At 35.9% G+C, this 13,897-nt stretch overlaps 2 protein-coding genes across 2 annotated transcripts; both read right to left on the bottom strand.

Annotated features, from left to right (window-relative positions):
• Positions 1–504: 504 nt before the first annotated feature.
• LOC108981419 (B3 domain-containing protein At3g19184-like) lies at positions 505–4,047 on the bottom strand. The gene is made up of 7 exons (XM_018952569.2): positions 3,730–4,047; positions 3,531–3,632; positions 2,617–2,648; positions 2,353–2,515; positions 1,487–1,693; positions 1,030–1,129; positions 505–933 (listed from the first exon to the last, which is right to left on the bottom strand). Exons 1-7 carry the CDS (start codon positions 3,862–3,864, stop codon positions 923–925), a joined length of 750 nt encoding a protein of 249 aa, XP_018808114.1. The 5' UTR covers positions 3,865–4,047; the 3' UTR covers positions 505–922.
• Positions 4,048–8,937: 4,890 nt separating this feature from the next.
• LOC109006952 lies at positions 8,938–12,434 on the bottom strand. Its single transcript, XM_018986408.2, has 7 exons — positions 12,053–12,434; positions 11,829–11,886; positions 11,609–11,689; positions 11,432–11,464; positions 11,052–11,291; positions 10,823–10,964; positions 8,938–10,071 (listed from the first exon to the last, which is right to left on the bottom strand). The coding sequence occupies exons 1-7, from the start codon at positions 12,235–12,237 to the stop codon at positions 9,581–9,583; spliced, it is 1,230 nt and encodes a 409-aa protein (XP_018841953.2). The 5' UTR covers positions 12,238–12,434; the 3' UTR covers positions 8,938–9,580.
• Between the last annotated feature and the right edge of the window lie 1,463 nt (positions 12,435–13,897).

Below are 13,897 nucleotides of genomic sequence, written 5' to 3'. Positions count from 1 at the left end.
TTTTGTTTTAGGTTTTAAGGTTTAGAGTTTCGAGTTTAAGCGGTTTAGGACTTGGGGTTTGGGGTTGAAATTGTCTTACGTTTATTTTGTTTGTATCAGTGCAATATTATTCATCGAGTAAAGCTAGAAACAGTTATGGAGTGCATAAACGGCGCGCAATCATTTTAAAAAATAATGGAGTCCACTATTAAAAAATTAATTTAATTTTTTTCATGTGAACCTCATATTTACTCACTTTTTACAAAGAGACTATTCGGCAATTGCACAATTCATGACTACAAATATCATTTTTCTTATTCATCATTGTTCAGAAGGTGTCACCTTCTTGCTAAGCTCAGTGGTAGAGCGTCAGTCTTGTAAACTGAAGGTTACATCATTTTCTTCTTCCGGTAAATGATTAGTGTAATATGTAGAACGAACCAGATGTTGCAAAGAAGTCATCTATATAACTTTTGCAATTAACTACACAATTCCAACGTCGTCCCCAGACTACTGTACAAGTTCTTTATTTAATATTTCTAACAAACATTCAGGAAACTTGTTGCAGAATGCTGTCTTCCCACAAGTGCCAGACCAAAAAATAAATGTATGTCTTGAATAAGCAAACAGATTTTATCTAAAAAGAAAGAAATACAACACAGATTTTATCTACAAGTTCATAAGAAATAACGTAGTTAGCTTCAATCCCACGGCCATCAATGTCGTTATTATGGTTCATTACATTCCATTAACAAGCCAGGCTAACCACAAGAGAATATTTTTCAGAGGACAACAACTATACTCTAAACAGAGTTAGAGAAAAACCTCGACAATGATGAACCCTACGTTAGTTACATTAGAAGAAGTGGTGAATCCTAATCGTACCGCAGCTTTTTCTTTGAGCAAAATAAGGAAGAATCCAGTAAGACATCAAGTGTAAATACTACTTTCTGCCTGCCATGAAAATAGCAATAGATGAAAGTGAGAACTGTGAACCATGTTATATCAGTTGCTATACAAAAACCGAGTTTCAGAGTGGAAAGCAATTACTAGGTTTGATTCTTTTGGTACTCCTCTCCAAGGGCGAGACACCAGAATTCGTGTCATTTTCTTCATTATCTGTTAACTCAGATACCCTAATAATGAACACCTAGGAAGAATAAAACAGGAAAGTACCTTAAACAGAGCACCTATATGATCGAAATTTTTTACTTTAAAATCGAGAATTCTATAGAACAATACCATCTCTGAAACGAAAAATAAACTTGCAACACACTGGAAAAAAACATAACGCATGTAATTCAAGCAGACACAAGAAATGGGAAAACACCAACAAAATTAATGCTGTCTAATCATGGCCTGCCTTTCAACTCATAAATACCTCTGTTACCTCAGAAATAAACTTCATAGCATTTCTCTTGAAACACTCTCGTATATTAACAACATAAATAGATGTTTAAAGCTCTGAGTGTACCAAATAGGCATCCATCTGAGTTCAGCTTCTCACCTTGAACGTGGTAGACTTAACTAACTGGAACACCAATGCATCCCCATCAACTAGCTGATGATCAATAGCAAAACCTCTCCAACCACCGCTAAGACCAGTTTTTTTAGCAAGATATTTTGTTGGGAACTCATTGCCATCCTCATCTACTAAAGTAATCATTTCATCCTTGAGGGGAAGATGCGTCTTGCAGAACTGCACAGGTAGGCCCTATTTTATAGCAAAAAATGGGGATAAAATTAGAAGTTACACCAATTCTATACTCTATATGAGAAATCAAAATTTTACCTAGGATTGATGTTGTTATTTCATTCAACATAAAGAACAAGAAATCATGTCCAACAATTTAAAAGGAAAAGCAACCACAGAACTGTCAAACAAATGTCCAAGTTTCAGTTTTTGGGCATGAGTTCAAGCAATATTTATTGTCCCATATTCATAAACAATGTCAGTCTACAAGAATTTAAGAACAACCAGTGATTCAACACACTTGCTAAAATATATTACAGAAAGAACAGTCTTCGTTCATAGAATCATCTTTTCTTTTATTTTCTTTTCTATAAGAAGAGATTTTATCCATGCTAAGAAAAATAGGCAAAGCCCAAGTATACAAGAGGTACACATAAAAAAACAGGTTGAGAGATACAAGAAAATCATATTAAGAAAAATAGGCAAAGCCCAAGTATACAAGAAAAACAAGTTAAGAGAAACTTAACCCACTCCAATCGCCCATAGAAACATAGTATTAAAGAAGAGACTTCTACATTTCTTCCAGGGAGCATTCTCTATCTTCAAAATTCTGTTCATTCCTTTCCCTCCAAATGCACCCATAATATCATCTGTACTGTTTGTACAGATCATAGACTTACCAGCCAAAATCCACCAGTGACATGTGACTGGAGCATGGGCTTCAGAAAAGTGGGGAAGTCAGATCCCAAGCCCAATTCAATTTGTTCTGCTCTCTCAATTGCATTTTGCCGTGCTTCATCTGAAGCATAAAATCTATTCAACAGATCTCTTCGTTGGTAGCTCCTACAAGTCAACCCCACATTAGTATAGGATAAGCAACCTATGGAATACTCAAGTCTTTTGTTGAGTACAGGAATGATTTTTCAACACTGAGCTATACTGACCTTCTTGGCCTCCCCAAAGGTTCAATTGGGACCTGCCAAGAATCAAGAAGTTGGTGAACCAATAAAGCATCAATTAATCATTTGAACAGCATAAAAATATTTAGGTATCCATAACTACTCCAAACGTTACCAAACTATTCAAGAAAATAATGTAGTTTATAATTGTAACGTATCAACCCCTAGGGGTTGGCTCAAGTGGTAAAAGCCTTGGTCTTGATGGTATGCTCCCTCAAAGGTACACGGTTCGAATCTCATTGGGTGCAAACAATCTCTAGAGGCCATCGGACTGGAGATTTTTCCCTTAAATGATCCAAGGTGCACTTGTCAAAAACTTCTTGCCGAGGGCTTCTGCTCCCCCGAATTAGACTAGATGCTGTTCCTCGACACCCGGTGCAATAAAAAAGAATAATAATATTAACGTATCTAAAACTCCAAGTTAAACATCATTTAAGATGGACCCCATAATCTAGTCCTATGATCTTAATGGCCCTCCGGCATATAAATAAGGCAGCATGGACTTCAGAAAACGAAAAGGCAAGGAATAACAGCTTTATTAAATGCAAGATATAATCAAACTCAAACCTAGCGCTATATGTAGACAGCAGGTAAAGTTCTTCTATATAAATTTAATTATAGAACAAGTTTAAATTACAAAATGCATCAAATTAATACTTGATACTTAGGACTTGAAGACAAATTGTCAAAAACAAAAAAAAGAATTATCAGGAATCAACCTAGTAAACGCCTTAAATCTTCTACATCAACCTAGTGAGCACCTTAAATCTTCTAAAACAACGTGTTCGATTTATCAAGTACAGAGTAATTGTATATGTTCAGCACAAAGGGAACAAAAAAGGAGGGGGCTAACTAGCGACGCAGCTTGTAAAATGAAGAGAGAGCGAGAGGGAGCTGACTTCCTTGTAGTTGGGAGGGGTCTTGCTAGCGACGCGGCTCGATCTTCTCACCCGCACGGAAGAGGGGTCCACAGGCTGCGTAGGTCGCTTCGCCTGCTTCATCTGCCCGTAGGAGGAAAAGAATCCACCAAAACCATCAAACTCGAGAATCCAAAATGCAAAGGGAGTAAATAAGAGATAAGGAGTTATCCAAACCCACCGGAGAGGGTTTAGGGCTGGAGGCCTTGAGAGCTTGGGCGAGCCTGCCCAGATTGAGCTCTTCCATTCGCTTCCTGTTCTCTTCCAGCCTCTGTCGGCGGCATTCCTCATAGCTTCGCTTCGCGTCGACCACCATAACGATGCTCTCTCGTTCTTACAAGTTAAGGGGGGAGTGCGAAACGAAAGCAGCTAGATGACCGTTGGAATGTCCGAAGTTCGATAATCTATACCATTCTTGACAATACGACCGTGTTGGGAGCAACAAATATGCAACTATAATGCAAGGGCCTACCGGTCCAGGTTTGAAACTTCAAATTCAAAAATGTTGCTGTGTCCAACTTCGATGATAGTTGATAGCATTCTGCTATGTACAGTAACCAGCTACAGTTACTGTACAGCCGCTGACGTAAACTGCTGTCGTGGCAGCTGCTGTTAATTAAAAAAAAATAGAAGTGTAGAATCTCTAACGGAAAATATATATTACAACCTGTTGTGCGCTACAAGGCTACAGTCACAACACACTTTACTGATTGAGTGTTAAAAAAAAACAAAAAACAGCACGGGTGTGCTGCGGATGATACCCAGAATAACTCAATTTCTAATACCCCAACCTTCGTTCTTCTTCCTCTTCGTATTGGGACAAACCCAGAAGATAGGAATAAAGGGTGAATTTGCAGATCAAAATCGATTCAGCGCACAAAGAGAGCAAGAGGCTTTCTTTGGTTGTCCGAAGAAAATGGCGTGGGGAGTTTTTTCTTCTTATTATTCTTCTTCTTCCATCATGGAGACTCTCTGCCAACGCACTCTGGAGGACCTGATCAAAGGCCTCCGCCTCCAACTCATCGGCGAGTCGGCCTTCGTCTCCAAGGCCATCGACGAGATCCGCCGCGAGGTCAAGTCCACCGATCCCCACACTAAAGGTACGTTTAGATGTTGAAAAGTGTTGAGAAGTGTTGAGAATGTTTGTGAATAGTTATGAGTAGAGATTGGAATGAGTTTGTGGGTCCCATTAAGAGTATTTTGAGTTGTTTGGATGTGTGAAGTATGTTGAGTTGTTGACTTTTGAGTAGGTAGTTGAAAAATGTGTGGGTCCCATAAATATTATAGTGATTTTATTTTTAGTAATAAATATTATAATGATTTTATTATAGTGATTTTTTAATATTAATAAATATTGTAGTGATTTTATTTTACTTTATATATAATAATGATAAATAGTATAATGATTTTATTTTTAATTTATATATAATTGTGATAAATATTATAATGATTTTATTTATATATATAATAGTTATAAATATTATAGTAATGTTATTTTTTATTTATATATTATAGTGATTTTATTTTTAATTTATATATAATAGTGATAAATATTATAGTAGTTTATTTTTTATTTATATATAATAGTGATTTTATTTTTTATTTATATATTTTAGTGATTTTATTTTTTATTTATATATAATAGAGATAAATATTATAATGATTTTATTTTTTATTTATATATTTTAGTGATTTTATTTTTTATTTATATATTATAATGATTTTATTTTTTATTTATATTTAATAGTGATAAATATTATAGTGATTTTATTTTTTATTTATATATTATAGAGATTTTATTTTTTAAAGCTCTCCTACCTCGCCTCCCATCACTTCCACGACATGTCCTGGGCCACCTTCCATGTCGTAGAGGTCATGTCTTCCTCCCGCTTCTCCCACAAGAGGATTGGCTACCACGCCGCCTCTTTATCCTTCCACGATGACACCCCCGTCCTCCTCCTCACCACCAACCAGCTCCGCAAGGATCTCGCCAGCACCAACGAGTTCGAGGTAAGCCTCGCCCTCGAATGTCTATCGAGAATTTCCACTCCTGATCTTGCTAGAGATTTAACCCTCGAAATATTCACTCTTTTACCTTCCAGAAAATATATGATCAAATCGAAAAACTGAAAATTTGGTATCAGCTGGCGCTACTTGAAAACAATGAACCCAGATAGGAGTTCCAGAATCTCCTTCCCAAAACCCCCTAAGAAGCAAAGCGAGGATTCTAATAGAATACGAAACCAAATGCCGCAATTCCACGGAATCCCAACATTGCAGAAGCTTTCTTTTCCATGAATTCAGTTGTGAGCGGCTTCACTCCCCTTTTTTTGTTTTTGTCAGCAAACTCGACGAGCATCGAAAACCTAGCTTTGCAGAAATCGAAACCCTTACGCTGTTGCTCTCTCAATCGGCTGGAAATTAACGTTGTGCACTCGGAGACAAATAAACAGAGTGATTTTTTTTTCTCACACTCTACTTCCAATTCACCGAGTCTCGAAGCAAATAATCGTCCACAATCTTTGTTTTGTAGCTTCAAGTGAGCAAGATCTGCCCCAGCACTTGCAAACACACGCCCACAATTGCCGTTCTCTTACACTATCTTCGATCGAAAGGAAAACAAAATCAAAATAAATTCTTTAGAATTAAAAAAAAAAATTCCGCAACTAACTACACAAAAAAATCTCTATAGCGAAAACTCCTCCAACCTCTTTGCCAGTACATAGAAAGCAGCAACTTTTGAATCATGGAAACGACCGAAACATACACAGGAAAAACAGCAACAGGAACAAAGGGTCGAGACAGGGAGTTCTTGAGAAGAAACTCAGAGAGGGACGAACTGAGGAAGAGAGGAAATGCAGAGAGGGAGGGAATGAAAACAATAAAAAATTTTGAGGAAGCTCGTAAATTGAAACGGTTCATTTTCATTTTACCACGTCAGCAACTGCTTACGTGGTGTTTACCTGGATTGATTGAGTCTAGAGTTTTTCTAGTTGATAGATATTGAAAAGAGTAATGCTAGATGTGACAGGGTGTTTAAATTTTGTGCATTTTATTTTTTAAAAAATGTGAGGTCTATTAAGGGTGCTACCCGCACTTTCGGAGTGAGGGTACCCTTACCCGCATCTAGATATGTAAAATTTAATTGAAAAATCGGACTGGCCCAGCTTGAACCACTGGAACTGGTTCGAAACCAATTTCTGTCATTCCAAAACCGGCTAGTATCGGTCCGGTTCCAGTTTAATAATATAAATTATAATTATTTATAACATAATATTATTATAATTTATAACATAAAATTTTAATTTTAAACATGAAAATTTGATCATATGCTTTAAACATAAAATATATATATTAATAAAATTTTATAACCTAATAAATTCTCAGCATATTTCTTTTAATAAATACATAATATATTAGTAATACTAATATACATTAGTATATTAATTACATTTCGTTTTAATTAATTAGTATACATTAGTATACTAATATATATTAGTATATTAATTACATTTTATACATTAGTACTAATACTATTAAAACTAAAAAATCGGACTGAATCGGACTAGAACCAGTTAAACCAGAGGTACTAGTTTATGAGGGTAATTGGTGCGTAATCGGTTTTCAAAAATACAAAATCGGTGCATACCGGTTCAGTTTTAAATTTTGTTCAAAACCGAATCGGTTACACTCTTACCAGCACCCCCTGCACCCCGTGGGGGGGTGCCCCATCCGCATGCTAGGGGAGGATTGGCCCCGTAGTCTGTCCAGACATCCCAGCTGTCCACCGCCCACCCAAGGTGGAAAACAACTAAAAAAAAATAACAACAAATCTACAGATTCATCCCTTAAATTCACAAATCTAACATCTAACAACAAATTACAAAGTACAAACTTTGACACACGAAAAAATAAATAATTAAAAATTAAAATTCACCACCACGAGACATGGCAAGACCACAATTTGAGCAAAGGAACTACGACCACGTTTCAGGAACACTGAAAATCACGCATGAATCACTGATTTTTTGGGATGGAGAGCAAAAGTAAGGGGAGAAGATGAATAGGAGGAGGAGGACGACGACGAGGGGGAGGAGGACGGACTCGCGAAGGGAGAGAAAGAAAAGGAGAGGAGACTGGAGATGAGTAAAAACTGGAGAGAGGAGAAATGGGTTGGGAGCTATGGTTTATATATATATATATATATAAATATATATATATATACACACACTAGTTCTTTAGTATAAAATGACGTTGTTTTGGTGTTTGTCCCAAAACGACGTCATTTTATATTTAAGAACTGGTGTGTGTGTGTATATATATTAATTAGGTTGAGTCGGGGGAGGGTGGTTGGGCCCCTGCCCCCACTACTTCAAATGCTACGAGCGAGGCACCCCTCCCCCACATGGTGCGAGCGAGGTAACCCAGGCCACCCAAGCAGGATCGAGTCAGTGAGGCTAGGGTCGGGTGGCGGGGGGGCAGTGCCCCACCACCCAGTCCTAAGGTCCACCATTAAAAATTATTTTTTCATGTGGATTTCAAATTTATCTACCTTTTTGAAAATGAATGCGGGGGATATGCACATCTTAGAATTACAAATATTATTTCTCTAATAATTTATGTCAAAGACTCAATCATTGATCCAAAAGTTTTAAAGTCTTAAAACTTTTGGATTCTAATTTGGTTAAACATTTAATTCTCAAGATTATAATATTTCACCACGCTTTTAAATCTATCGTCCATGATGGCCCCTTTATCGACACTGACATGATGGTAGCCATTTTCCTTTTGACAGTTTCATTCATCTATTAGCATTTAATGACTTAATATTATACTCATACATAGTACCAATATGTTTTAATCCAACATATAGATCTCTCACTCCACAATTTGAAATCGTGAGGTAATCTTTGCTATATCAATTATTAAATACTTAACCATTAATTCAAAAGTTTTAAAATTATTGAATATTAATTTATTTAAACCTTTAACGCTAAGGCCAGCCAGCCAGCCAAATTGGCCTTCCAAATTCTTCTACGTCTTTCAAGGTATGTCAGAATATAAATTCGTTTTATTAAACTTTCTGTAGATGAAATATTTCTCTATTTTCGTGCGTCTATGTTGAAATAATGAACCACTCTCTGGATTTACACATGACCAGCTTAAGGAGCTCCCATGGGAATTTGAAGGTCAAAGCTTCAGCTCCCATGGTAATTTGAAGGTCTTTGACGTGGAAATCTCGGAGCTCATGTGAATCAACACTAATTAGTAATTCCCATGGACGCATCCAATCACCCCTACAGCACAATGCATCTTCAAGTTCACAAATTCCAACCTTGGACGGATTTTCTCATGTCGAACTACAGATAAGTATAAAATATCATTATCATTATTAAGAACCATGGCCCACTTATTTTTCAGATAAATGTCTAAATTTCTAACTTCTGTTTACAAAAATGGAGGCACAGAACTACATCTAACATTCCACTATACAATCTGAAGTAACGTTCTTTTCCATATTCAAAAAGGGAGCAAGAAAAAAAAGGACCTTACCACTAAATTTTCCTCTTATTTACATAGTACAGGTCTCCAGCCTCATGCTTGATCATTTGAAGCCCGTGCACCAAGTATTGATGCTTGAACGACAAGCGGAATATTTGAAGAGAATAACATACACTATCTGAGTCACTTCTGAATCTGCAAACATACGAGCCCTCACTAACCATAGGAGCCCTCACCTCTGAGCCATGAAAGCATACACCTAACTCTGTACGTGGGATCTTTTCCTCATTTTTCTGTAGACTTGCATAGCTTACCGAACAGGTGGGCAGGAGATCATATTCAAGCACACAACTCCATGTACCTATGATGTACATATGTTCTTATCCTAATTTGGCCGTGAACTTTGTGAATTTGCCCAAGTGCAGAAACTATTCCAGTCTTTCCCGAAGATGTCCAAAGGAACCCTACTTCTATTCACAAGAGTCAATTCATACAAACATGTACCAGAGTTTCACATGATGTAGGAGATATTAGAGTCTTGACCGACGAATGCATTTAATACCCTGGAAAGGGGACGGTCTACGAACAGAAGCAAATGGCTGCCCGTTCAGAGAGCCACCAAATTTTATATCCCAACCTTCAACGTTCTTGGGAACATAAACATCAAAGAGGATTTGGCCAAGCACACTATGTGCATTGATGCTTGACGGGTTAGGCAAAGAAATTGATCTTTCTTTTTGTTCATCTTGTAGAGATGGAGAATCTCTACCATAGTGATGTTCTGCTGAACTTGGCAAAAAGAAGTGGTCACTCGGCCCAAGTGCAACTCTTGTGAGGCTCTGGTTTGAGGTAACAGCTGCATTCTGAAGGTCACAGATTAGCTCAGATATCTCATCATGCAAACCTTCCATGCTAGTTCTTTCTCCCAGTAGTCGAATCTTTTGGGAATAAACCGAAGCTGCCTGGTCAAGCATACTGGACACAGCAGCCCTATACTGGATTGGATTATGCTTGTAATGACCTGAAACAATGTAAAGATCATGTTCAGTTCTATACAAGACACAAAGATGTAAATTGAAACGCTTAAAAAGCCATTCTTTATTACAAATCCAATATAGGAAAATCCTGATTTTTTAGCACATAGAAAGAGCACAAAAATAACTAGTAAACCTATTTTTTTATAATTAAAAAATAACCAGTAAACTTAATGATATCTGCTTTGGGAAGATTCAAACTTAAGGGTGATATGGAGACTTAAATAGATAATTATTTTCATTTGTAAAACTTTCATGCACTTTCCGACATCCCACCATCTATTATGAATGGGAGGATTAGAATTTTATTGATTAAATGAGCTTTTGAGCTCAGGAAAAATAAACAAGAAGAAGAGTTGATGAACTTTTGAAGATTAGGACCATTAAATCTGAAATTCTAAAACATTTCATGTAAAAAATTGCTGCTGTTCGTTCAGAGTAAGAAGGTATATCCAAAAGGTCAAAACTAAATTCATCCTAATTTCTACCATGTACATTGCTTAGATTGCACCTGCCACCCACCCTTTTTATTCAAATATTTTTTGGGTATCAATCACTATGATACCATCCACAAGGTGAAAGAGGGAAAATAATGCAGCTACTAAAGTTATGGTGCTTGGATTCAAGATCTTATAAGCAAAGACAAATATTCACAAGCCCTTGTGATGTAGGTTCCAATAATAATACCCAAAACTACATCATGAAGGTACTGAAAAAGAAAGAATTGTTGAGACAAACCCATGTGAGGGGAGCCATTCAATTTAACAAGCTTAACATCACCCCCAAGATCTAGTAAATGTTGAGCAAAATTGCAGATCATTTGGTAAGGTGCAAGGTCATCCTTTTCTGAGCATATAATGAGAAAAGGAGCGCTAAACTTCTACAGAAAAGAGAAGGAAATGTTATATTAACTGATGAAAATGAAGAAAGGACAAGTTTAGTGGCAAAAGGTATGATAAAAACTTACAACAGAGGAGTACAAAGCCCGCCAATACTCAATGCATTGGGATTCAAATCTAGTAAGATATAATGCATCCAAACCAGAAGCAATGCCCTTCGCCAACCAAGAAAATATTTTCGATGATCCAGGCATTCTCCTAAGAGGGGAGTGTAGTGTGAATCGTGCACCCAAATCACTTGTAAGATCTACTGGACTAGAATCATAGATGTGGCCAGAAACGCAATTTCTGATCAACTGATATTCTCCCTTCAACGACCAAAACAGAAAAAAAGGAGAAACAAAAAGATTTTAAGGAATAAAGTTAATTTGATTAAGTAGTCATTGTCCACACAAAACGCGATGTATATGCTCAGAGAATGATATCCACAGCAAAGAAACAATCCTACCGGATACCTCTCTCCACATGTTCCATCAATAACCTGTGGATGATGAAAGGCAGATATATTACGACTGCGGAACTCAAAAGGTAATTTACAATTTAAGCTCGTATAATAAATGCTTGACTTACAGTTGCATGAACCAACTTCCAAAATTTAATATCAATCATGTCAACTGAAATTTACCTGAAAAATCTTGTACATGCAAGCTTTAGGACTACCAGAAAGCGCTACAAAGACTATAGGACATGGCCTAATCCTTAGCTTCTGCACACCCAAAACCAAAAAGGGAATTCGCCCCAAATCATAAATTCTGCATTAGATTAACGATCTACTATCTTTCGTTGAAATTTCAACTGAAATATGAAAATGCATCTGAATTCGGTAAAATATTAGTTAAACTGACCTCAACAAGCTCATTGATAACAAGAAATGCCAACGACGTGGCCCTCTCTGGATAAAATCTGCAAAAATATCAACCATTAGGAAAAGAAGAGGCATTCTCATTCAAAATGCGCCAAACACACATCCTGAGATTACCAATTCAATAGAACTCCGAAGTAATGCAACAAGTATCCCAACACCAAATTAAACCACAAAACAAAAAGGAGAAGGAAATGGAGAAGTTACGCGTTGAGAAAATCGGCATGACTGACGAGGCAATTCCATCCGAGGGATGCGTACAAATCGACGTAGCACTTCAAGTGCCGCTCTTGAATCGAAGCCCAAGCGAAGATCACGGTGATTCCTCTAGACTCAGTTTCCTCCTTTCTTCCCCAATAGATATCACCCCCAACTCCACCACCACCCCACATAGTAGTTTTAGAGTATTAAAAGAAAGAAAGCACACGAAAAAAAAAAATCAAGAAAAAAGTGGAAAATGAAAAGGATTCCAGGTAAAAATTCAGCTGTGAAAATATTCAAGTATTGGGGGAATTAGGGTTTTGGGATGGAGGGAGGTGGGGCTGGTTTGAGCCACTAGAGGGTGATTTGATGGTCGTGGTGGTCGTGAGTTGAGTTTGGCTGAATGGAATCCGGAAGGGGGGCCACGTCGGATCTTACTCACCACGCGCCTTTTAGGATAAGGTTAGCTCCTAATTCTTCCGTCGGAAAGTAATTTGTATTTAGGGTGGGCAAGTACGTATTATTTTTTTAAGAAATTGAATATATTTGATTGAGAAATGATATTGTATGTTGCATTTATTTGAAAAAAAATAAATAAATTTGAAATTTATATGAAATTTTTTTTTAATAATAGATTCTAATTTTTTTTTAAGAAAAATTATATTTTGAAGCCTTACATCACACAAATCTATCTAATTAATATGTGATTTTTTATTTTTATCATTTTATTCTAATTTTTAAATATGTGTATTTAAATAAAATGATAAAAATAAAAAATCACATATTAATTAGATAAATGTGTATAATATAAAATTTTCTTATCGCATTTATCTTTTTTAAATAAAGTGCATGGAGCTCCCAAATTTTATGAGAGTATCTAATGTTTAAAATGATATTCCTACCAACAAAGTGTACCGATTATTATTATTATTATTATTTTAAAACATTTGTGTGTATTTATTTTTTAATATTTTTCTTAAATATACACAAAAATATTTTTAAAATATATATATATAACATTGTTTGGTACCTTTTTAGGTACCGATCTGGATGTAACATCATCCATTTTACATTACAAAGAGTTATAACATAATATATATACTTATTATATGTAATAGTAACACTATAATAATATAATATATAGTATTAATGGTATTAATATCACTATTTTTTAATATCAAATAAGTTAAAAATTAGAATTTTCAATTATAATTAATTGAAACAAAATTTATATCGCGTTAAATTGTAAAACAGGAAAATTTTAGAACCATTCAAAGACTAATCTCACAACTTTAGATTAGTGTAGATCATTATTGAGGAGGTGGATCTGACCACCCCAAGCACTATGGTGGCGGGCTACTCTTATTAAGTGGTCCTCGCGAGGGGTTTTTTTAACTTTAATTTTTATATTTTTGTGATATTTAGATATAAATAAAATTATGAAAATTTGTGTTAATTTTAGATCTCATATTTGTGTCCAAACATCCCCTAAAAGATATAGTTTTAACAAAGAAACACACTAGTTAGTTTGGTTTCACGATGTGACTCTCTCGATCCAAGTTAATCTGAATTCTCCCATATTTTTAAGTTTTAACAAAATCTGAATGGAAATCAACAATCTTGGAGCAACAAAACACATTGTTAATAGAAATTTCTATACCTAAAAGTTTACGTGGAGTGTCAACAATGTAGAAGTATACTTTTCCCGTAGAAACACTCCTATGTAAGCACAATTAATATAAGTCTCGTAAAGAGAGAAATGGGTGAGAGACGGCAAAATCGAAACCAATATGCTTTGGTTAATAAATCAGCAACATTCTATTCCCTAACTATGTATGTATCTATCACTCT

Source organism: Juglans regia, chromosome 16 (genome assembly GCF_001411555.2).
Source record: "Juglans regia cultivar Chandler chromosome 16, Walnut 2.0, whole genome shotgun sequence".
Classification (NCBI taxonomy): Eukaryota; Viridiplantae; Streptophyta; class Magnoliopsida; order Fagales; family Juglandaceae; genus Juglans; species Juglans regia.
The sequence above is the reverse complement of the archived record's forward strand: the minus strand, read 5'-3'. Positions and strand labels throughout refer to the sequence as shown.